Source organism: Solea senegalensis, linkage group LG14 (genome assembly GCF_019176455.1).
Source record: "Solea senegalensis isolate Sse05_10M linkage group LG14, IFAPA_SoseM_1, whole genome shotgun sequence".
Lineage (NCBI taxonomy): Eukaryota > Metazoa > Chordata > Actinopteri > Pleuronectiformes > Soleidae > Solea > Solea senegalensis.
The window spans coordinates 7,087,037-7,113,083 of record NC_058034.1 but is presented as its reverse complement, the minus strand read 5'-3'; the positions used below and the strand labels follow the sequence as shown (position 1 = coordinate 7,113,083).

Below are 26,047 nucleotides of genomic sequence, written 5' to 3'. Positions count from 1 at the left end.
GATGTGAGGGAGTGCGTGTGTGTGTGGGGATTAGTCTTTTAGCTCCACAGACACTCAGAGATGAGATAGCCGCAAGTTATAATTAAAATTCTCATTCCCATCTGAGGTTGTAATTTTGATCTAAGGAAGACTGGGAAGTTTGATGTCAAACTGCTTCTCTCGCTCTCGCTGTATTTTTCTTTAATCAATCTTGATCAAAATCAATGTTATCAGTTCAACCTGGTAACTCTTCTTTGCCCTTGCTTGCCCTCAAAGTCATGTTGGAGTGACCGAATAAGCCCTCTGCTACAGATAAATATAGATTAAATGCACAAGTATGTATAGTGACACACACACACCATATACTGTAGTCACTTTCTCTACAAACAGGACATTAACACAATTTAAATAGGACAATATGAGCTGCTGCAGTGGGAAAGCGCTATAGGAAAGCTGCTTCACTGGCCAGCTACACACTGTCTTTGAGTAATACGTGGTCTCACATCTTTAGTCCAAATATTTTCCTCCATACAGTATTATAGTGTGAAATGACTATTTTACTGTAGGCACGGTCAAGGTGTGTGTTTTATGTAAATAAGTGCATTCATTACAGAAGTAAAATATTATTGACAGACCATTAAACAGAGGAACAGGGAGAAATAAAGCCATAATTACGGTACACATGCTCCCACATTGCAGTTTGTTATGTCAGTCATGTTTACTGTGGAGCCTTACATTTTTCACCGACCCTTGAAGAACGCCCTCTCTAGCTTTTTCCATTTTCTCTGACCGTCCCCTTTTTTCCCCGACTCATTCCTCGCAAACAATTATATTTTTGTCAAAAACTTCTGCCGTCTAAAATGAAAAAAAGACAATGAATGACACTGTCAGTGCCAAAGTTATCATCACCTTGGTTGATTCATATTTCTTGTCAGTGCCCCCCTTGTGCAAACACACACATATGCACGCATGCACACATAATGTTTTCTCAGATGAGAAAGGTGCCGAGGGTGGTTTTAGGAAGCTCACTGAATGGCTATCATTCTGATAGAGCTGTAAAATTAAACAGCCAATTTCACTCGGTAATTGGATTGTGAAATATTTGTGGTCAAACTCCCTGATGTGAGATACTCGCTCAGTGCAGTGAACGGAGTGAAAACACAGACCAGAGCATCACATTTAAATGTCATAACAAGCATCAACTTTCAATTTCACAAATTTAAGTCTTAAGCCTTAATTCAGTTCCTCTTCTTCGCTCAGTGGAGTTACCACCAATGTTTTAACTGAACCAGTGTTGTTGAACTGGGCACAGCATCATATTCACATTCACACTTATTTCAGTCTCTTGAAGGCCGCAAAAGCAGAAGACTTAATTGCCATAAATAATTAATAAACTGGAGTCCCTGTGATTTTTTTTATTCTGCCCACGCAGTCGTGCAAAAAAAATAGCATTTACATTATGGCAAAATATTTGTTACCTGCATTTGAAAGGAGAAAAAATGGGGCAATACACCAGCAGATGGCAATACCTCAGGGGTTAAACCTCCCCTCTTTCACCATGCTGTGTTTGCCAATATAAGCTGCAGATGATACCCCACCCTTGGGTAGTATGAACTCTGCATAGAGGAGTGAGTGTCTAGGATCAAACACTCAAATGAGCCGTGATTATGGGCCTGGTAATAAATTCTCCTCTCTCCTAGTTTCAACCACAGAGGGTTTTCCTGCATCAACACATCCCTGATTTGCCTTACTTTTCTTGCCCTTAACCTAAGGCCCTACTGTTTGAAGTCAGCTTCAGAAGTCTGTTACATTTTCAGAAGAGATTTTACAGCCATACAACCACAAGCTGTTGTTTAGTTTATCAATTAATTACAATGTGAGTGGGTCTATTGCATAGATACTGTAGAGTAAGAATATTGACACATGAACCGACATAATTTGTACAAAAGCCTAAAAACTGTCCTTACCCGATAACAATGTCTCGCTAATTGGCTCACACCACGTCCTCAGCATCAATTTACAAGGTTCTTCTCATTGGACTCCTCAACGTGATTCTTCCAGGGTGTGGTGAAGACAGACTCTCCAAGAGAAAAAATCTGACTCATGACTTCTGAGATCAGCATGCTGTCTTTCTTGTGGCAGCAATTTCTGGAACCAAGTAGCAATTAGTGTAACCAAAGTGGCTTGCAGGTTGACTTTCAGCTTCATTTTCAGAGCAGGCGGTCCTGGCAGATGATGGAAGCTTCTCCTGCATCTCAACAAAAGCAATGATCTATCTCACTGAGGCACTGACACATGGCTAATCCCATGGCAGGTGTGGTACAAGTGTTTGAGCAACCACTGATGATGTTCTCCCAGGTTCCTCTCTTTAGGCAGAGGGCAGGCTTCCCTCAGCAAACCAAGTTAAATGGAAATAATGGAAGATCAGAATAAGAATTTTAATTTCAGGGCCTCTACTTTGCAAAGACAAACACATGAGAAGAGAATGTGTGCTCCATCGCTTGCTATAATCTAGTCCAGAACTACTGCTGACCTGTTGTAACCATCTTGTTGGCTGAAGGTTTAGGCTGCTGTCCACTTCCATTTCTGCTGGGTAGATGTTGCATCTCTCAGACTTTGATTAAACAGTTGACCAACAGTCGAAATGACCACGGATAAAGTGCTGGTTCTGTGTCTCTCTGACCAGATTGTGAGTATGACCCCCTTGCCCTGGCTTCCTTGATCATGTATGATGCTACAGTAAGAATCGCTGACTGCATGTTCATGCATATTCATTATACAACCAAATTAACAGTACGAACATATCGTTTTACACAAGTTTACACATCACGTAAGACGTGGTTTACTGTGAGAGAGGAAAGGCTGTTTTTGTGTCGTGCATGCAGTTAACTTCAAGCACTATGCAAAAACACAAGCCACTAATAAGTGAAGCTTTTTAACATGGGCAAGAGTGTAGTCAGTCTGCCAGCCAAGCAGTCAGTGTCAGGGATGAGACAAGGCCATAATCCAATTCTGTTTTTTTACACAGCATCATGCCTTTACCTCTGACAGCATGATTGATGTGCATGTAAATGTGTTTTGAGGAGGGCTGTAAGCAGCTAGTTAAAGCAGACATTTAGGGCTGACTTGTCAAAGACAAATGGAAGGATCGGGGGAAGAAGGAGGGATCCAAATAAAGACAACTATTGATCCATGAATGAAAGAAGATGGACAGTGGAGAAGTCCTAAACAAGGCACTGTGTACCTCTCAAGCATCTCATTGAACTCATAGGAAGACAGTGTGACAGCTCCACAATAGCACATTATGGGGAGTATCTTCTGGACACACACACAGCAAGGAGAAAAAAAGGTTAATGTCTTTTCAAGCACCCTGTCCATTGTACTCTTACAACTTGAACTCCCTGTTCTATTGTTTCCTTTCACCATTAAGTCAGTCATGAAAAAGGTTGAAACACTGAGGTCAGCGCACTGAACAGGCGGCAGATGTTAGCTGCTGTACATGTGTGCTTCATGATCATGGCTATGCTTGCATTTGTACAATCGCTCCAAATCCTCTCTGTGAGACTGCCACATGCCATTTATGAATTTTAGGGGAACAGGAAACGCAAAAGTTTCTCACCATTTCAACCGCAATGAAAAAAGAAGGATGGGGGGGGATGGAGGTCAGAGATTTAATCTCCATCATTCATCCACATGTCCTCGCTATTTGAAGTCATCAGTCATTGAAGTCAAATCTTTCCCTTGAAAATTAAAATGCAGGCATTACCCTTTATAACTGGCGGCTCTCTCTAGATCTCTCTTGATACTGCCCATCTATTATACCAAACAATGGAGTGAATGCATTCATTTTTCTATCTGTCATAATGGAAAGCTGGGCTGAAGTAAACTTCAAATGATGAGACAGATGTAATAGATTTTTTTTTTTTTAACTATCTGACAAAAGTGTTGTTCCTGTCACTAACTTTTGATGCCGGCTGATATGAGAGAACTTAGCCACCAAATTAATTAGCTCACACTTGAAGAAATTACTGAGTTGGTTTGATGAAATGGTAACTGTAGCAGATTGTAAGAGGATACAACAATAAAGAAGGGATGTAACAACCAAAATTATAATGCTTTTATGATATGAATGGAAATGTACAACATAATGGCTACAATTGTGATATTACTAACATCCATAAAACAGATTTCACCCATGTTGCTTTGACTGACACGCCAAGTTCAGTTCATTGATATCAACAGTTGATGCAGCACACAGTTGGTTCATTCACTTTACTGATTTAAATGATGTCAACAGTGAGTTCAGTATGCTTGTATAAAATATGTTACATCCTGTGTTGTTTACTCTACATTCTAATATTTAAAAAAAAGTAGTTGTAATCAGCTCATAAAGGCTCATCATGATTCATAATGTGTTTGTTTTTTTTAAATAATATTATGCATACAAATGATTTACAAAAAAAAAAAAAAAAAATTCATGTAAATAAAAGAAGCCCTAAGGCCTGGTTCACACTGGATGTGTGGCGTGTTTGCTGTTGCCACGTGGTATAGTTCTAACATACAACAACACTTCTTTGTAGCATCCACTTTCTCCACATACAGCTGCTCAAATAATTAAAAAAATATATATACTATGTTTTCATGTATTCAGATTCAGCCAAGACACTAAGATTACTGCAAGACACGAAAACTTAAAAGTAGACCAGAAATAGCAGAGTGTGAACACTCTAATCTGTTAACATGGGCGTCAAAATTATCACAGTTCTGAATGCAGCAGTGGGCTGTTCTTGCTTTTGGAGCAAGGGCCAAGAAAACCCAGGTTTGTGACCCGGTCAGAAAAACACAGTCCAAAAACATGCAATATGGGGATTAGGTAAATTGGACACTCTAAATTGACCGTAGGTGTGAATGTGAGAGTGGGTTTGTCTATGTATGTGGCCCTGTGATGGACTGGCGATCCGTCCAGGGTGTACCCCGCCTATCGCCCTATGTCAGCTGAGATTGGCACAGATGGATGGATAGATGAACACAGCAGAGACACACACTCCAAGTCCGGTATGAACCAGGTGTAAGTTTACCTGCCCCTTCATTGACATGACTAGCTCAAGATAGGGTTTCTTCCTCAGTCAAGAGCAAAAAGGTTCTTGTGCTCGACAAAAAAGAAAAAAAGAAAAAGATTTTGAAGACACAAACTTGAAAAGAGAACTGAAAACATATGACATGTCTCAGAAGTATGAAATGAAAAGTGAAGACATTTTTCTTTGAGACAGCTGTTGATTTTCTCTCTGCCTCGCTATCAATAGCGATCCCGGCATGGAAATGGAGAAATTGATTGATGGGGAACAGAATACTCATTTCCTACTAAATGTGTCCACAGCCATCTGATGACATCAAACAAAGAAACACAGAAATATGGAGAGAAAGGGTGAGTATGGGGGGAGACAAAGGTGCAACAGATAATGAGACCCCCGCATACCTCCTCGAGGCCCCTCTGTACCCTGCACCCTTCTCTGCTGTGACTCTGATGAAAAGCAGGCCACAATCCCTTTCAATTTGGCCAGTGTGCCCCAGTCCTGTTAAAGGCAATCGACTGGCTGAACAGAGGCACTCTATCACAATATTCAGGTGCAGACGAGCTGGGCAGAGGAGAGAGGAGACACATGGTGCCTTAGAAGAGGGAGAGGGACTCTGGCATCCATCTCTCTCACTCTTAGGCTGATGCTCAACAATTGGGTGGTGAAACGCTCTCGCCCTCACACACAAACACAGGCAGTGGCTGGGGAAGCAGTGGGAGAGCAAGAAAACGGGAGGTGAGAAAGAAAAGTGGAGGAAAAATGGGACCCGTCACGTCGTTCATTTTTCTCTTCTCACTTCAAGTAAAAAAAAAAAGACAAAATAAAAGAGAAAATGTGTTTTGTGCAACTTGAGTGGGTCAGTGAAGAAATGGAGAAAAAAGGAAACCTGCCTGGAATGACAGCAAGATGCATGTTTGTGGCGGGCAAATGCCTGTGTAGGTGTGGGGAGGTCAGTGGCTTGGCTAAAGCTTTTTCTTATCGGGGGCGTCCAGGCCCCGAGGCGTGCCGAGCTACTGGCCTGAGTCGTAGGGGCTGTGCATAAGGGAGGGTGAAGAGTCACAGCCTTTACCCAAGGATGAGTGGGAGGCCATTTGACTGGAGAGAGAAGTAAACGCTTGATCTGGGCAAGAAATACCCAGTGAAAATTAGGATTTATCTCACAAATATCCGCTTAATTAATGTTCTCTCACTCCTTGCCATGAGTGAAATTAAACATCTTGTGCCCAAGTGCTGCAAAGAACACATGTATTCATGTAAATATGGACTCTTATTGCCCTCAGAGAGGACACGGAGTAAGAACTGTACATTGACGATCATTGCGTCTTATCAAGTTGAATGGCTGTGCTTTGAGAACGCCGAGGAAATGGAAGCTGAGTGCTCGTAGTACAGACTCAGGTCAAGGATTCGATGTCACGTGGTGCCCGATACTTCATAGAGAATTCCAATCACGCATACTTGTTGATGTCTACAACTGTGGGCAAGGATAAACATGCAGCAAGTACCCAATCATAGTGTTTAACCATGAAGTGTCAGTCATCATTGGCTTCTTATTACTAAACATACTGGCTTGGATCACTCTATATCTAAGATTTAACAGTAATCTATCCCTGCAGAAACACCAATACCAAAATACATGCAACATACAAATTAGCCTGAAGCCACACATTACTATGTGCGGCACATAGACTGTGTGGTATAATATGAAATGCATAAATGTAGGGCGGCAGGTAGCAGGTTTGAAATGTGAAATATGTTTATATTTTAGATTTTAAGCTTCATATAAAATGTGAAATGATGGTTTAATATGTTACACAGGGGCCAAAGCAAAGGATCAGCGACAAGGCTCTGTGTGGCACATAAATATCACATATACATACTGTGTATATATATCTATATATATAGATATATATATCTATATATATCATCATAAACAGTAGAATTTTAGATACCTTATGTGCTGAAACTGAGGTGTCAACACTTAAAAACTGTGAAAAGATGAAAATATATAAGTATTCCACAGCCTCTTTACCACCTGCTGCTGTTAGATTATCAGCTGTCATACCTGACACCTCTTATACTGCCTTCACTCTACTGAAACTAGTTTCTCCTCCGTTCTCACTATTTAACTGCACTACATGAGTGGAGCACAAAGGGGAGTACGTCGATTACTTAATGATTCAAAAGCAAGAATTGTGTTTTCACAAAGACACCAAAATGTGTTTACAAAAAGTCACAATGTTGTTGTGAATGAGATTTCTGTAGTGAACATCACGTGACTAAATAAGGACTCGTTAACATCTGCTATATCTGCACATTAAAACGACATCAGGAAAAATAAATAAATATGGTGTAAGTCCAACTAAACATGTTAATCAAAGTTGGATCAACTCAGCCAGATGATATAGTTGTCAGTCAGTTCCTACCCTGGCCTTTGACCTGGAAATAATAAAAGAAGGAAGAAGCCGGTACGACGAAGAAGGATAAGATGATTATTGAAATGAATGGATGGCAGAAAGACACAGATGACCCTCAACATGCTGATACCTAATATTAATAAACTGAAAGGGGGCACATCACCCACCCAGAATAGCCAGAAGTGCATGTATGCTGAGACATGGATGGTTAACCCAATTAAATGTCACAGTTGAAATACAGCTATAGTTATAACTGTAGCTTGACTTGCATGGAAATCGAGCAGACTGGATTAGTGGTCTAGGGTGTAGATAGATGTACATTATTGATCCCAAAAGTGGGACATTATTGAAGTATTTTTGTACAGTTGGTGACAGCATACCTGCACCTACTTGTGATCACTGGATCACCAGTTAGGACCAGGTCTGAACAGCGCCGAAGCCCTGGTTCACAGGAAACAAACGCGTGCCATGTGTGTTGCTGCTGTGTTCTGTCAGGTTTTTTTTTTCTATTTTGGCACGCATGTCAACAGATTACAGTGCTCACACCGCACATGCTTTCAGTGTCTCGTCTATTTTCCATGCGTGACTCACACTGTTTCCCAGCAAAAATAGACAGAGACAATATCTGTTGATAATGACACTGACATTCTACCAGCAATATTACACAAAACTGACACAGTTCACGGTGGTTTCAGTGTCTACACTGAATCTGAATAAAACATGTAAAACATGAATATTATATTTTAGCAGCTGTATGTGGAGGAAGTGGTAGCTACAACTACGGGAAAACCCTATATAGGTCATATTAGATGACCTATATTATGTGAAGGGCAGATTTTTTTTTGCCCTCTGTCCTTCTGAGTGAACAAAAATCATGTGATGTTTTAAAGTCATAAACATATTGGTAGTGTGAGGAGATGCAGCAGACACGCAGCCGGTGTGAACACACACACATTCAAGCAAGACGCAGCCGGTAACATAACACCGCATGCATCCAGTGTGAACCAGGCATAGACTGCTAAAGAAAAGGAAGCAGGGGAGCTTAAAAAATGCAAAGCAGTGTTTATCTACATGTGTGTACTGTATAGTATGTATGTACTGTATGTAGTGCAGACACATATGGATTGTGTCTCCTGTCACTTACATTGGTAGTGTATCTCTATAAAAGGAAACCAATGCAGCCAATTACTCAGACACAACCATGTGTATATAAAATTTAAATTAAAAAATGAAATTATCTGCACAAATAAAACAGTGTTAATCCACATGTGATCTCATGCACACACACACATCTCCAAACCCACCTGAAATGAAACAGGCCAAACTTTCTTCCTTACAACTAACTTTTGACAAGTTATCCTTCACATAGTGGAATTGTATTCAGACATGCAAGAAGGGAGTGCTGGAGAGCAGTCATGTAGAAAGAGAATGCTGTTACAGGAGTTATTAACAGGCTCCTGTGTTTCCCTCCTCTCAGCTGAGCTATTCAGAGCATAGCGTCCTCATCTCATAAACACATGCCGACAAACAGACGCAGCAGACGGACACACAGTGCAGCCCCTCCGTGCTCTGCGCAGTAATATGTTTTTTGCCCATTTACAACAAATTAAGTTTCCCTCAAAGTGAATTTCAAGCTTGGCTGCCTTTGGAGGGCGAGCAACTCTCTTTTCATTAATTTTCATTCTTTTCCCCTGAACAAATGATCTACTGTACAGCCTGCTCTGCCTCACGCTCCCTCTCCCTGTCTCTTCCCTTCTCTTGTTTTCTTCTACTATGCCGTCTTTTTCTTGGTTGCTGTTAAATTTGGGCAAGGCAATGGAAAGCAATTACACTGTCAGAAAGTGTATTCTGATTTATTAAAAGCCTTGAATGCTATCTGTTTTGTTCCCTCTTTGTGTCGCCCCTGGGGGGACTGAGTCCTGACACCCAAATGAGACAGAGTGAGTGCTCCCTGCTCTATTGTGAGAGTCATCTGGGAAGCCAGCAGAGTAAATATCTATTGGCGCAGGACGACAGATAGACAGCTATAACACATCTGTGAGGATAGGAAAAGATTTAAGGTGGAAGACGTGAAAAGAGGGGCAGAAAGAGGAGACGTGTCTGCGGAATACTGCTTTGGAGGGGTGGGGTTGTCACATTCAAACCATAAAGGTCTGTTTGAGTTCAAAGTATATAGCCAAGAAGTGCATCAGATTGTCTGAAGTAATTACCACATGGTCCAGAACAGGGTGGTGTGAGTGCAGCTAGGCTTAAGATCCACTTAGCATCCACCAGAAAAGTAAGACACGTGGTTCTCAGAAGAGAATTAACTTAACATAAAGTTTTGCTAGGAAAATGGAGCGCACAAGCAAGCTAAACTTTCCTACTGGCAGGCAGCATGTTCTACAGATGTTTCACTGCAGTTGTAGGTTGCTTCTTCAACGTTTTCCTGACTGATTGGACTATTGACTCTATACTGCCCCCACGATTTCTGGTGGTATTGCTCCATTTTGTCCGTCATCATAAGCTAAGTAAGTATAAATGGGCCTAAACTCTTCCAACCTCCCTGGTGAAGTGACAGCCCTAATAAGTTGTCAAATATACACCAATCACAGAACTTCAGTTCACAGTCACACCGGACATCAACCAAAGTCAAAACTTTTCATGAGCTCAATTCTTTCTCTTTGAAAAACAGTTGAGATTAGCAAAGGAGAGAGAGAGAGAGAGAGAGAGACAGAGCACTAATTGTAAATAAGTTCCAATTTCCAAAATAAATATTATCTCTGTCTGAGTAGCCTAAAATCTTTTGGGCCAACATCATAAAAAGGATCAACAATAGAGGTCAGTGCTGCTTGACATCACACCATCACATCCAGAAAGCTTTAACAGCTATACATTAATCTAACTATCCTAACTAATATAACTAACTAATCACTATTATGATATTATAATCACACGCTCTGCATTCCTCTCCCTCTCATAATACACATGCATTAACAGTCATGGCTAACACACTCCTCCACCTCCGTCCAAACTCGCCCTCATTACAGCATTCTTGATCACCAGAGAGATGGAAGAGATGCAAGGGTAGGGATGCGTAATAAAGTATCTAGTTTCCTGGGGGGGGATAAGAAGCCATATAGCACTATAACATAACATCGATCATATACCTAGGGTTATCCTCTGCGTATCCTCTGCTCCCTCTGTACAAGCACCCTTAGTCAACAAATCAGATTCCTGACTTTTACTAGAGAAACAGCCGTGTTGGTGCGACGCGCCTAGAAGAATAAGGGTCACTCACTAATGAAGCTAAATAGAAAGCAGCATAAAAACAAGAATTGTTGCCAAGAAACCTGCCATCATACAATGATGACCTTTCCATCTTTGAGGTATTTCCTCAGAGATCTGACACTGAGGTGCTGTAGGCAGTGATTAACATATTATTAGACAATAAAACGTCTAGCTCTTTTATTCAGATACCTGTTAGCATCTGCCATGGAAAATATTAAACTTCCTGAGGCCAACAAAAAACAATTCCTGACAAAGGAAATAAATAAAAAAAAGCAAAAACAGAATGGCAAAAGAGGTAATGCAACAAGCCAAAAAGAAGCCAAACACAAAAAGAAACTTCCAAACTTAGTTGAACGAGTTAAATAAATAAATAAAATTGAAATTAAATTTTCACTGGCTGATAGAGTTATATGCCAGGTCTTTTTCTTTTGCATTTTTCTTATACAAAAAAAAAACAAAAAAACGCTTTTTCCCAATGTTTGATGTTAAGGCCACAGCTAATGCATTCATGAACAGTCTGCCACCAAAGGGGAAAAAAATATCCTCTGTTATCTTGTTTACCTCTTAGCTTGGGGAAAAGCAGTTTGCTTATGTGAGTGGTGCCAGCTTGCTTCACTGTGCTTTTGCCTGCCTTGAATATTATGCTAACAAAGTGACAAGACATCTATCTATGTTTAGGTGAATTTATAGCTAACACTTATAATCATCTGCCTGACTCCATCTGTCTCACCCGTATGTGGCATTGAGGTGAAAAGTACTGATACTGTTGTACTGTGTACATACTCCATGACGTCTGTGTCTCATCAGTATTAACTCCAAACTAGTTGTTGGCCTACAAAGGCTACAGGGACCATTATTTGGAGGACTGGCTTTATTATGGCTTAATCACAGAGCCATTCACAGAATAGTACCAGTGTCGAGAACTCAGCTTTCCAATTCAGATTAATTAGCAACTGAAATTAGAACTGGCATTTTGTCACAATGAATGCTGTTACATTACATGAAGAATGTATGATGTGCAAAGCTCTGGCTATAAGAATAGAGTCAATCACAGCTTCACACAAAACTTGGAACTGCGTTTTATTATATATCATATATATGTATGTGTTATAAAGTATAACAGCTTTTCTGTCTTTCCATAAACCCCAGACAAATGTATTGGTCAGTAACAATTCCTATATGTGCACTTTTTATCTTTTTGCCTGAATCTGTTAGGGCACAAAAGTTACTTTTCTAATAAAATAAAAGATATATTTTAATAGGAGTGTTTTATACTTTTCTACATGTCCTTGAGGTTCAGAAATCATAAGATCTCTCATTAACATGAGGGACCGTGTTAGCTAATCTCATCCTGTTATGTCCTGTAGAAACATGTCGGGGGGGTGGTGTGATGTGCGTTTCCAGTGTTTTCTGTGTCTCCCTCAGTTTGCCTTTCGCCTGGCTCCTCCAGTGTGACTACTGACCTTCTCCTCTCTCCACGGTTGGAGTGGCTATTGATTGGATCTTGGCACTCAGTGTACAAACACACAAGATAAGGGGAGAGAGAGGCAGCGAGGCAGATATAGCTGCAGTGTCCACTCCGCTCCCCTCGCTCCAGACACACACAAAAACCAGTTTCTCGAGACTCCACTCCCACGGAGCAGGGACCCAGACATGGTACCTGAACACTGATAGCAGACAGGATTAGGTCTAAAATTCAATCACAGCAGTCTAAGTAATGTTAAGTCACTTCAGCACAGTACAAGTGATCTATCATAATCTTGTTTTGATGTGTGAGATTTCGCAAGAAGAAAAGTACTGAGAGGATGTGACATCGCCATAACATAATATATAACATAACTAGATGTTGTTTTGTTGTGTAATAGCAAGCAAAGACGCAGGGCCTCCTGATGACATAGTCGCACAACAACGTTTAAAGCACAATCATAGCCTGATTCGACAGACGTAAGGTGTCGAGACCCATGGGTCATGAAAATCAATCATTTAATACCATGTCGTGTGTCATAGACAAAGTCAATCAAGAAGAGACATGGTTGAGGACATGCAAAAGAGGAGTGTCCTCTTCTTGCAACCCAACACAGCAAGTATCATAGCGACAGCTTTCTGTGTCCTCCCTCTTAACGGGTATCAGCGTTGAGTCCGTCATGTCATGTGATTGCCTGATGTGACACGGTGACCATCAGTGACGTAGGCAGAAATCACAGTATGGGTGGGCCCAGAGAAAAATGGGTGGGCCAACAATTATCCACTGACCTACGATGCTGGTATAGTTAGTGATCGTACACTAGTCCTGCCCCATGTGAACAAAACGTTTTTTTCAGCAAATGATGTCAGTTAGTGTAAAACAAAAAGAAATAAACTGGCATATTTAGCATGAACACAACTCAGTGTAGCGTTAAATATTCTACATCATTTTCTGTAACAGAGGCCACTTAAGGGTGCTGTTCACATGCTGTTCCAAAAATGCATGAAAGACACATGGAAGAAGCCAGAGGTGTTTTAAACCGAGGCACTTGTGAGGGTCGCACTCCTGCCGAGTCTGTCGTTACTAAGCAACAACCGGGGAGCTGCCAAGATGGCCAACTTTATCGTATATGTTAATACACTAAAGTGAGAAAAATAATCAAAACAGAGACAGCAGATCATCAGCACTGCATTTCTCTCGCTGCTGCTCTGTGTGAGTTTTGGGGAGGGGGGAAAAAAATGTGCATGTATTGACAACATTAATATTGAAGCATTTCAGAGTATACAAAGACCAAGTCACTCCTTCTTTGGTCCTAATATCAAAAGATAAATTGGAATCGTCAACTGCCGTCCAAAATGTTGAGATTTTGTGAAGATGCAAACACTCTCATCCCTGACGCGCAGCTCCCTAGAAAAGAATTTGTGTGCACAATAAGCACACACACACACACACACACGGCAATCTGTTGATAGACAAAGTGCTGAATTGGCACTAGTGGTGCAGTTATTGGGCAACTGAGGTATTGAGGTGATCCCGGGGGCAGAGGTGTGTGAAGAGAGAGTGATGGCGGAAGGTCTACTATATTCTCGTCCACCTGTTCCCCTCGACGCCTCCTTTCAACATCATTCAGCTTTTTTTCCGCGCTGTGCACTGCACAAAAGGTGAGGGACAGCTCGCAGTCTAACGGAAAGCGCTGCCACTGATATATATTTGTTGTGGTGGTGTAAAGAATAAGCTTTCTGATTGGGTCGGTGGTGTAGTCAGACTTCAGCATTATCTGCATGCAGGCAAGGGCTCAGACAGTCTTAGAGGTGGTCACCGGCCAGTCCACTTTACCACCCCGAGGTCTCTCATTTACACTTTCCTTCCATCTGGTCTATAGACAAAGGCTGTGCTGTGTCAGAGGTGACTAATAGTGTCATAGACCTTCTCTTCCCTCTGGGGACAGTAGGAGAAAAAACTCAAACTGCTGTCTCTGCAACTACCAGGCAGACACTGCCTACTACTGAGAAAAACCCCAAAACTGCTTTGTCAACAGATGAAGGTAGACAAAATAAAAAGTTGCTTTCAATTCCAGATGGCTTGGGGACACATCAGAAAACTACAGGAATAAGGAATTGGTTTAAAAGACAGGAGCTGTTGCCATCCATTCAAGGAGGCAAGTTAGTATAGAGGCAGGGCAAGCTTGTCTCTTTCTCTGTGTCTCTGTGAACACTGACACCTCAGGGGGAGAAAGAATGGAAGATTTACTCAGATACTGACAGGATGGCCTACAAAAGGAAATATTCAAACAGACAGGGAGCAGAGGAACAGGCGCAGGGCCGTGAACCCAGCAGAACAGGAGCGGGAAGAATCCCAAACCCTGTCCTCTGGGGGATTAGTGGTTGCATTGGTGTGATGTGCATGTGCGTGTGTACGAGTGTGTGTTATACCTTACTGTAAATGTGCTTTCAGAGCTGCTGAGTTAGAAAGTGTAATGTCATGGAACTATTCTGTCTCCTTCTTCGTTTCACCTCAGACTTCATGCGTGACATTGAGACCGGTAATCTTCAGAGGTTCTCAAATGACTCTGGAGTACTTGAATGCATCAGGGGGAGGATCTGTCAGTGTATCAGGGGTGTTGGTGGACATTAAATACAGGCTTAAAAATGTTTATACCTATCTATATTTGTTGGGGGTTTTCTTAATCCAGTTACAAGCCCAATTCCCTCCCACTTGGTCATAGGCTGCTGTAAAGTCCCACAGAAGGAGATGTTATCAAAACTAAAAACTAAAGTGGGTACTGAGCGGATTGAGGAGATTGTGCTGAAGTTGAGGTGGTCCAAAAGCAAAGGCCAGGTCCCCCTTTCGTTTTATATCTTAACAGTGTAACGGCCAATAGTACCTCAGGCTGTAATTCTGTAATCTGTAATTGAATGAGTCTTCAGTGATATAATGTGAGGCCTTATATGCTAAGGTAATAAGTAAAGCCTAGAAATCTATGATAAACAGTAGCTAGTGCAAGGACATTAAAAGGTAGTCTGTATGCTGTATGATCCCTTGTCATTTTATTACTCTTGTTCATTTCAGTGAACTTGTGCCAGCTGGGAGACCAATATTATCATCTGAATGTGAGGAAATGAAAGCATGTGTGGTAGATTCAATGTCCCTGAACCTCCGAAATGAGCAGATTTTGTCTCCACTCTTGCTGATAAAAAAAAAAAAAGATTGAACAACAAGATTGGAGAACACTGCTGATTTGTAATTCAAAACAAGTACACGTAGACCTTTGACAAAGGCCTTACAAATGTTGGAAAAGAGACAAAGAGAATGGTTTCCAGGTTTGTATACTATATATGTAAGGGCCAGTGATAAGAATGATGCATGTTATCTGAATTAAAATGAACAGAAGTGAGTGCACAGTCTTCTGTGGACAAACTGAGGACTTTCTGTCTTCACTGGGAGTGATACAAACTGAACAGGGACTAACAGTTGTTTGTTTCTCCTCTTTTTTCTATATATATAGAATTACTAGATGCTGTCATGCTCTGGGATTAAAGACAAAAGCTGTGACACAAAAGGAAAATGTTGCTTTCTCAACAGGTGTCTTCCACTCTTTGAGTCTCAACTGGCAGGGGACACAATGAAGTGAAAGGGATATGTGAATTTACACGCTGTGTGATTTAAAAAACATATATTCAAATCCTCCATTTTGCCCTTTTCATAACTGTCAGACCTGCCTCCCTGTCTCTGTCCCTCTGCTTGCGTCTCTCAACTGAACTGTCTGACGCTAATGCAACCCAACAGAAGTGAAGTGAACCAGATTTAATGTAGATGAGACGCTGAATTCAATTTACTCTGCTTTAGTGAATCTTAGCCTGAGTAAGACAATAAAAAATACCCGACCAATAAATCAGTAAACATTACCTCGCTTGTTATGATGAAGAGAGCTGGAGGTTAAGAATTAAAAGCAGCCAACCTTTTTAACGGTATCTGGGTCTACCAGTGCATGCGGAGGAGCATAGACTGTGCTACGAGGAATATATTAAAGAAAACAAATTAGTCAGCAAGATCGAAGAATCCCAGTGCAAATATGTGCAAAGCCCAGGCTTTTATATCCCTTCTCATGAGATAACTGTACCCATTAAAAGGTTAAAGTTACTGTGGTGTCGCTGCAAAGGCTCGGCTTCAGAAATGGCAGCAATCCGTCTTTTAACTTTGATGCAGACTGAAAGCTGTCCTCATCCGTCCTCCTATGATCTGTGTGTGCGTGTGTGTGTGTGTGTGTGTGTGTGTGTGAAGTTGCATATGTGCATGAGATAGAGTGGAAGAGAGGGAGCAGACAGAGAAAGAGATATGAGAGGGTGGGGCTGTGCTGTCTGCCACCCAGGCCCAGGAAACATAAAGAGAAAAATACGGCCATAAAGCCTCTCTATGACTATGAATACTAATACTGACTCTGAGAGCCAAACCAACTGAATCTGTTCTCTCTCTGCTCCTCTCTGCTCTGTCTCGCTCAGACGGATGATGTTGCTTAAGAAGAAGAAGAAGATGGAGAAAAAAAACTGCATTGTGTAGCTTATTAAATTACTACATACAACACAACACTACAGATGGAGTGGAGATTGACAGGCCTCAATAATCTGCTGGTGTTTTGGTCTGTTCTTATGTGTTATTATTTTAAAATGCAGTGATGTATAGTAAAAAATAATTAACGGTATACAAAGAAACAAACACTATGAGAGAAAAATATCTGCGAGTGAGATGTACACAAAAGATATTTCCTCACCATACCTGAAGTAATAATCCGTAACATTCAAAACAGATGGACACAGATAAATGAACAGATGATTTTACTCTGTCCAAATGTGCAGCGTTACAGTCACAAATGAATCTTTTCATCACATACTCTAGGTAAATAACTACATAGGCATAAGTATAAATGTTATTTTCAAGTGAATCGTATAAAGTGAACAAAGAACTGCTAACACTTTCCACTGCTAATCGTGACTATTGACTAAGCTTTGTAGTTAAACAGCTAACTTCACTGTATTTGCACCATGCATGCTTGATGTGAGCCGATCAGCGTTGCTCCAAGCATGAGGGAAAAGGACAAATCAAATATTGATTTTCCACTATTACAAAACAACATGGTGTGACAAATCTCCTCAGCATTTCGGGCGAGGTGCTCAGTAAACTGATATGGTATATCACTTTCTCTCCACAGCCTTGTATTTCTGTAGCTATGCAAGAAATCTGCAGAGCACATGGCCGATGGACCATTTTCAATCACGTTCATTAAAACACATTTTGCTGTAAAATGCAATAACTGCAGTGGTTGCCAATTTTGAGGATTTGGGATTTTGAAGATTAAGGCTTAAAAGCTTTCTGGAAATATAATCATTAATAATTAATGATTAGCAACATTAACTCATGTGGGTTTCACACATGAGCTACCCCAAATACACTATACAATAATTATATAACATTTTTTTTTTTTAACTACCATCAGCTGTTTCTAAATTTCTGAGTCTGTTCTGTATTTATTTGGTCAGGTCCTCCCTGACAATGCCTGTACTTGCATGGTTCCCCCCCTTGAAGCAATTCCCTGACAAATGTTGGAGGACAGAAGAAAAAGTGGTAATCTCTCAAGCATTTCTAATGAGTTTTTCTCCTACAATTATTTGATAAGAGCAGACAAGACTGGAGGCAGCGTGTATGATACACTAGCTCCTACTGCTGAGGTGAGAGCTGTGCTGATTACACAGTGCCATTAACACACACACACAAACACACATGGACACACACCCAGAGGCTTTTATAGTCCGTCATCTCAGAGTGCAACACTAATAATAACATGAGAGGCTAAAGTCCTGACTGGCAGGCACACCTAAGTTACCAATTTAGGTCCTCTCATTCTGAACACACACACACACACACACACACACAGTGCCCTACAACTACCCAACTACCTACCACACTGAGTCCAAGCTGCTCCCTCTGTAGGTAGGGCAGGTTCCTGCGGTCCAGGCTGGCCAGGTAGTGCTGCAGTCTGGAGTAGGTGTAGGGGTAACAGTAAGCAAACTGGTATACGTCGTCCTCCCGGTCGAAGCAGAAGGCAAAGGACATAACGTAGTTGCGCCGGTGGTCAGGGCAGCGGTAGTAGTACACGTTTTTGGCAGGAAGCCTCTGCCTGCAATGACAAAAGAAAAGAAAAAAACATTATTTTGAGACATTGCAGAGGTACAATACAGCCAGGGCAAGAGGAATGACATTTTGATTCAAGGTGGTAATGTCAGGAAGGGTTAAAAATGTGTCCAGCTACTTGGCAAGAACAGAAAAGTGTAAATAATAATAACTGTTTCATTAACTTGTCAGTTTGCCTTCTTCCAAGGGTGATGATGTGCTCAACTGGGGACGTTACAATTGATCATCTGCTGTTTTATTTGTTCAAACATTCGCCCTCAAAACATATCAATCAAACTTAATCATCACAACTGACAATTAACAATAAATAATAATCATAATAATAATAATAACACAGTTCCAATTATTCCCCTAAAGCGAACTCTAAGGTGCAGGAACAAGAACAAAACATTGATGACAGATATATAATTGAGATTTATGTAAACAGTAAAATGATGAAATGATGTGATAAAGAATACCAAAATATAATTTATGTTAATCCATAACAATTCAAATTTGATAATCACTTAATTACTTGGTTCTCTAAAACCGTACATTAGATCAGCATTAAAGCTTTAACATTGCATTTTAAATGTCACCACATTTCATTTGTAGGCAAGAGATTTTAATAGCGATGTCCCGATCAGCCAGTCTGATATCAGCCAAAAATCGCATATCGGATTATATCGGATTGCCTCTAAATTCTCCAATATAAATGCTATGATACAAGCAGTCCATTGGGCTCTGCGTGTTGGATGTATGTAGAGCCCACATGATCACGACAACAGTGAGTGTGTGCTACTGCTATTTCAGAGGTTGAACATTTTTCTTTAACCTCTGAAATCAAGAGGCTACGAGCGCGAGTTAGCCATTAGCACCACGCTAGCTCATCCTGAGGCAAGCTGCTAAAACATTATTTCATAAACTAGCGCCACCTGTCGACTTTCAACAGTCTCTGTGTGTTAATTATACCCCAAAAACCAGCCATACCAAGAGCTCTCTGTGTTTCAAATGTGCCCTGAAGCTTCACACGGAGCTAAGTGTGTCTGCGGGGCTGGTCCTCGGGCTCCGGGTTTACCTGCGGGACGAGTCGCTCGCGCTGGGTTGGGCTAATCCAAAACAGTGAAAACAAGGGGGGTGTTCTCTGAAGACCCTGTGAAACACTTTAGCACTTGGTACTTTCTTCCTGATGAAGTTAACCATAGACTGTATGAAATTAACATGGCAAAAAATTGAATATTCTTATGTTGTTCTTATGTATCCCATTGGTTAATAAATGGGTCAGTTTTTCTCTACCTACTGTTGCTGACTATTGTTCTCAGTTTAAGTAATATCACTTGATCCAGCCTATTCTAACATTCCACACTACAAAATATGTCATTAAAGTATGTATGATTCGTGCTGATATCGTATTGGATCAATATCGGCCAATACTCAAGGCTGCAATATCGGTATCGTATTGGAAGTGTAAAAGTTGTATGGGGACATTTTAGGATTTTTAGATTTGTATGTATATATGAGGGTTTCCTGTTTCCGGTTCAATCGTATTTGAAGTGGTACTGGAAGTGTGTGAACAATTCAGAAAACATAAATGTAGTCAGGAACAGGTCAGTGTGCTGTATCTGTGAGTTGTATGTACATTGTGTATACATTGTGCATTGTATGTTGTGTCCACGTCTATATAAACACTTTATTATACAGTACGGTAACAATGTGGTAATCATTGGGCAATGATTCTGTAAAGTATAAAGTCATCTTATAGTAATACCATCTCATTCCTAATGTAATTTCCAGCTTGGTAATATGAGATAATATTAAAGAAATACCAAATTATTTCCAAAGTAATATACAGATAATGGCATATAGTTTACCATCAGTATAATCAGTGCTTGAAGTAGGCCTGTACTCTCCAGTATGTATTGCTGGCACTTTTTTGTTTTTACTATTTTAAGTACCGGCACTTTTATTTGCGTCTCGGCACTTCCCAAAAGATGTTTAGGTTATCTGTGCACTTAATAATTATGGCCCAGAATACTCATTTCTTGACGTTGGCCTGTTCTCGTGAGAGTCTAGTGTTTGTTTCTAGTGTCTAGAGTTTTTATTTTTCTATTGTTAAACAAGAACAATATCTATCAGGCAGATGATCCACTGTGGCTAACCCCTAAAGGGAGACGCTGAGAGCGACTTTTCATTAATGTTTAGTTATATTCACTGACTTCATACTACATTTGTGCCAGGGAGGACGGCATAAGGACAGCACACTAAATAAAGTGGACTGTGTGCTTGTTGGAAATGTTGTCTAAATGTCTAAATATACAAGTTGGAAAATGTAAAATGTACAGTTTTAATGTACACTGCATACACTACGGAACAGTGAAAATTGAACTCTTTCAGTATTAAAGTAACACTAAGATTTACTGTGCAAATATTTAAACAAATAGATGTTGTGAGCATTTCTAACATCATCTCATCACTTAATAATCTTTTATTTACTGTTTTTATTTCACTACACAGTTTAACAATTTATTGTTTAATGATTTAGTAATACAGACAGACATAGATGCTTCATATGGATAAGGGGAGAACTGGCACTTTTTCCATTATTACGAGGTTGTTACTTTACTATTAATATATAAATAAGATGTGTTAAAAATAGTATTTCTACTCTAATACGTATTTTTTATTACTATACTTTTACTATATTGTTACTGTAGTGTAAAGTTGGCAGGGAATGTTTTCTTTTCACACTCTTGATCTGAGTGTCCTCCTCTTCCTCTCTTTCCTGAGACACACCGACAAGATATTGCATGTGCACAAGTGACAGCCTCGCTTCCCTCTTCCTCTTTCTCCACCTTTCCCTCTTCCTGTTTTTCTTCAAATCTCACGTGTTGTCCGCAGTGACGCACTGACTCCACAAGACAGCTTACGTGACAAAGACCAAGCGTGGGGGAACGATAAAAGGAGAGAGGAGGATGAAAGGAGGAGCGAGATGAGGACGATGACTGATTGGTGGGTTTGCGCTGTTGGGAGCAGAGAGGAAGGTGGAATAAGGAGATAAGGAGAAGATGAGAGTGCAAGGTGATGGCAGATTTGGGCCTGATAGGGAGTATAGTATATGGGAATGGGTGATGGTTAGCAGTGTGGCTGTGTGAAGGTGAGGCTGGCTAGTGAGCTAACATCCCAGATCAGATGGAGATGCTATCAGGTCTGTGATAGGAACAGAGAACTGATCATCAACAAAATGCTGTGTATCACCTCTGACAGGGTGAACTTCTTTACCTGACTCACCCCTAAAGCAGGAGGACAGCAAGGAGACACAGGTGTTTTATGTGTCTGCCCAGACACCTAATGTATCAGCGTTGGCTACAGACCTGCATAGAAATGCAGAGGGAACACTCTTGCATGCATTTTCAAACACTTGACAATGTCCCTGCAGGTATCGCGTAAAACAAAAAAGCTATCGCTCGGCCTCTCAGACAGAGGGAGAGAGGGGAAGGAAAGAGAGAAAAGGCAAGGCTGAGTATTCCTTCAGAGGAGGAGAAAGGAGAATGTATCTGCATGTGGCTATCGCAGCAGAATACTAATGCGGGCAGTGGCTAACTACCACACCCTGTCTTTCATTTGATCAAGCTTAATAACACCTTGATCTTATAGTCTGTTAAGCTGCTCAAAGGAGAATGGGGAAAAAAAGGATTACAATGCATTTAGAAAGATAAATTTGAGAAAGTCATTTTATTTATTTTTTTCACGTAAAATTTAGTATGAATACATTATTCATGAGACCACATGAGTTTAATGTAGAGCATACTGTGAACAAAATTGACTGACAAGGACAAAATACACAAAAGCCCCAGCACATACACACTCACACTGGTACATTAGTGTGGTGCCTCTAAGGTGCAGGTTGATTAAAATAAGATGACAACTCACCTTTTTACATATTTCTCCGTCTGGCTTTGCCCTTCCCCACAATCCCACTTCTCTCTCTAATGTGTGACCTTGCCGAAGACTGAAACGTCCTCGCTATTGATTTTAATTACTGCTGCTTGTCCCGTCACAGCGTCGTAGTTATAGGCCATGCAGAGAAAATAGCTGTGTGACTCCTCATGGAAAGAGACAGCCTGGAAGGCCGACTACGCTAAAGGAAGGGGCTGCACCCGCTTTAGGGAACACAGTCACACACGCAAATATATGAAACCAAAAAAAAGAACAAAATATTCAGGACATGCACATTAATGCACGCCGTCCCTTCGGTTTTTATCTAAGCGGTGGCTGCTCGGGCTCGGCAGCTGGCAATTTGTTTTATCTAAATGGTACCTCCCTGTGCTTCTCCCATGCCCATTTCTTGACATGGTACAGTGCCGTCATTTCCAAACAGAATTATCGCTGCATGGAATGAGGAGGAAAAAAGGAGAAGCTTCACCCAGATGATAACACACTCACACATGGTTTTACAATTCAGTGATTATGGAGACTCAGGCGCACACTGACAAACAGGAATATGCAAAGATCCTCGTGCGAAAACAAAACAATAAACCCAAACAGCATGTGCGCTACATCAAGGTCATTCCTTTGACAACGAGCAGAGGGGACAAACAGGGACACAGAGTTTCAGTCACTGTGGCCTCACAGAATAAGAAAGTGGCAGATCATAAGTAAACGCTAGACAGACAGAGAGACACGCAAAGAGAGACAAAAAGTCAAAGGTGACAAGTGACAAGGCAAAGGGGTTTATAGAGCTAGCAGGAGGCCGTGAGTGAAGTGTCACACACTGCTGTCCTGAGCTTTTCTACGTCTAAACCGTTGGTAGCTATAAACTCCCACTTTGATGATGCCAATGACGTCTCCCTGACATTCTACGATGAAGGCTTATAAATTGGTAGCTTTCATACGGGCAACATCTTGTCTATATTTTCAATTCAATCAAGCGTAGGGGACACGTCAATCACCGCTGCTCTGAGCACAGCCAAAGGCAAGTACATACAGGACGAAACTCACAAGACACGGATGCACACACAGACACCCACAGATATAGTAAAACCCCCTCACACACACACACACACACATTTTATTTCATTTGCTGTCTCAGTGTTGTCTCTTTCAGCTTGTCAGATGTTCGGAAGGTTAAATGTCTTCCAATCAGCCCATATAGCTGTCAAGCTCCACAGATCCCAAACCAGCTCATTTGAGTCAAATAGTTTGTCTGTTTGGCAAACATCTGACATTGAATGACATATTCCTTCCCTTCCTCTGTATTACTATGCCAATAATTGAAGAGGCAATATTTCCCGGTGCTCCAAAATGATGCCAGATGTTAGATCGGCTCATTGTTTCTAAAACACGGCACCGTATTCTTGTTTTGCATACTAAGTCAAGCAGAAAACAGCAGCCATCACAGCATCTGAGGAGTATCACGTGTGTGTGTGTGTGTGTGTGTGTGAGTATATAAGCACTTGTGCGTGTGTAAACATGACAGCATATACTTCTTCAGGCATCCATCTTTTTTGAATGCAAATCGAATTGCAACAGGGCTTACTGGAGACACAGTTACTAGGCAACCTGCGCTTGCTTTGTAATTTGGTTGGTCTGCGGTTTTTTTATATGTGGCGGTACAGTATAGTTATTAGTTTTGCAAGAATGTGTCTTCATTTGGGACTAACTTGCACAACCAAAGAAGCGAGAGAATCAGATGTGCAGCACAGGAGGGAGACACTTTTACATTTTCTGGCCATTTTTAAGGGTACATCATAACTTTCTGCAGCAGCGTGTGAGTAGACTTTAAGTGGAGAAGCAGCACAGTACAACTGCGGCTGATGATGTGAAATAGCTGGGATTAATGCTGCTGGTGGAGGCTTCTAGTTGGCAGCCGTAAGGTTTTGTGGGAAGCAATAACACTTGTGAATTATGGACTTTCCTGTAACGAGAGAGCTGAAAGCTGCACACCTGTGGAGACAACAGGCCGTTAGCGCCTTTTTCAGGTCAACAACAGCTCGCTGATGAGGCTGAAACATGACAGCATAAGACATTCTCCCCTAATGGCTACATGAAAACATGCGGAGGGTTTAGGATGGCCTTTTAAATGCTTCCTGTACGACTCTCTATCTGAAGCCGTTACATCCCCGGTCTTCAGTGTTAGCTCTCATATTCACTTATTACTGGGGAACTTAATTATTAATTTGTCGCGGGAAACCTCAATGAAATTCAAGGTGAGTTCGCCAAAGCAAGTCAGTCACTATCACATCACACCCGCAGCACTTCACCTGGGTCCAGATTATGCAGCCGACATAAAATGTGAATTATTTCCATAAAATTCTGAAAGCAGTCATAAATCTTGGAGTCTCATCTAAATAAAACATTCCCTCTGTTTACAGAAGCAACACAGTCTGTTCCGCTCATGTGCTGAATACAGAGGGAGTGGATGTGTGTGGTTTGACTGTGAGGGCTGTCCTTGATCGTAAAAGTGCATCTCTGTCACAAATTCATGTTAGCCTCTTCCCATATTATACCTCAGTTTATTTAAGAAAATGTTAATACACACACACATATATATATGTATATATGTGTGTATATATATATATATATATCATTTCATGCAGCCGTGCAGTGATGGAGGTACGATAGTAATAGAAACCTAACTAAACCGTGTAGAGTCCAGCCAGGACTATGTAGTGGAAAAGTGCCATAATATCATGTCATAATGAAAACAGATGATAGAATAGAGACAATTATAATACTGTATCGTTATCATTATAATAGTAAACAATAACACATTCGTATATAATTAACACATTTTTTTAAATGTATTAAATTCAATCTTAAATGACATATATAAGCTTGTTGTCCACATTATTATTCACTTAATTTGTTTCTATTTATTTCTCTGATATTACTCGATTTATGTATGCATGTATGCATCATTCCACATTAACACAAGCATTTACTTTGAAATGATGTGAGATATCATCATGAATATATAAATTGCAATATAACTGTAAGCTCATACAGCCCACGCGCCGCTGCTGAACAGTTGTTTTTTTCAGACAACTAGCCAGTAACTCTTAATCTGTTCCTCTTACAAACCTGATAGAAATGCTCGAGATGTAAGGCACTCGTAAATTCACATGGGATACTTTTGCCACCTCGAGGCAGAACACGGAGACGAAAACACTTGAGGAAAATGCCACGAGAGTGTGTTCATGGGGAAAACACCTTCTTTCGTAATTTGAATTTTGTTGTCATTTCCTGTGGAGACACGAACTGTTACTGTGAAAAGTGAACAGGTTGTTTTTGAAATTTGTGGTACTGCTTCACGAGAGAGCAGTGTGACAATACCAACATGGACCACTAGAGGGCCACACCTCTGCGTGTGTCGCCGAGAGGTAAACGCAAAACACAGAGGAAAAATGTGTATTTTCTACATCAGTCTGAAAACGACAGTGAGCGATAATTACTATAAACATTGTTATTTCCCATAAGCAAACTACAGAAACATTGATGTGACAAATATTTAGACATTTACCGACATGATCTACACACTCGTAGTTTAGCGTCATCTCTCAGATAAACCCGTCCATGGTCACCCTCACAAAAACGGTGCAATGGACCGTGCCGTCAGCTTTTCCAAAACAATCCTCAACTGAACTAATAAAGTACAACATGGCCCCCACATATACAGTATC

At 40.9% G+C, this 26,047-nt stretch overlaps 1 protein-coding gene across 1 annotated transcript in view; it reads right to left on the bottom strand.

Annotated features, from left to right (window-relative positions):
• The window catches only part of agbl4 (AGBL carboxypeptidase 4), a 261,521-nt gene that overhangs the window by 112,877 nt on the left and 122,597 nt on the right, over window positions 1-26,047 (bottom strand). The window contains exon 5 of the mRNA XM_044043400.1: window positions 18,159-18,375. Coding sequence (XP_043899335.1) covers window positions 18,159-18,375 — 217 coding nt within the window. The remainder of the gene's footprint in view (window positions 1-18,158; window positions 18,376-26,047) is intronic.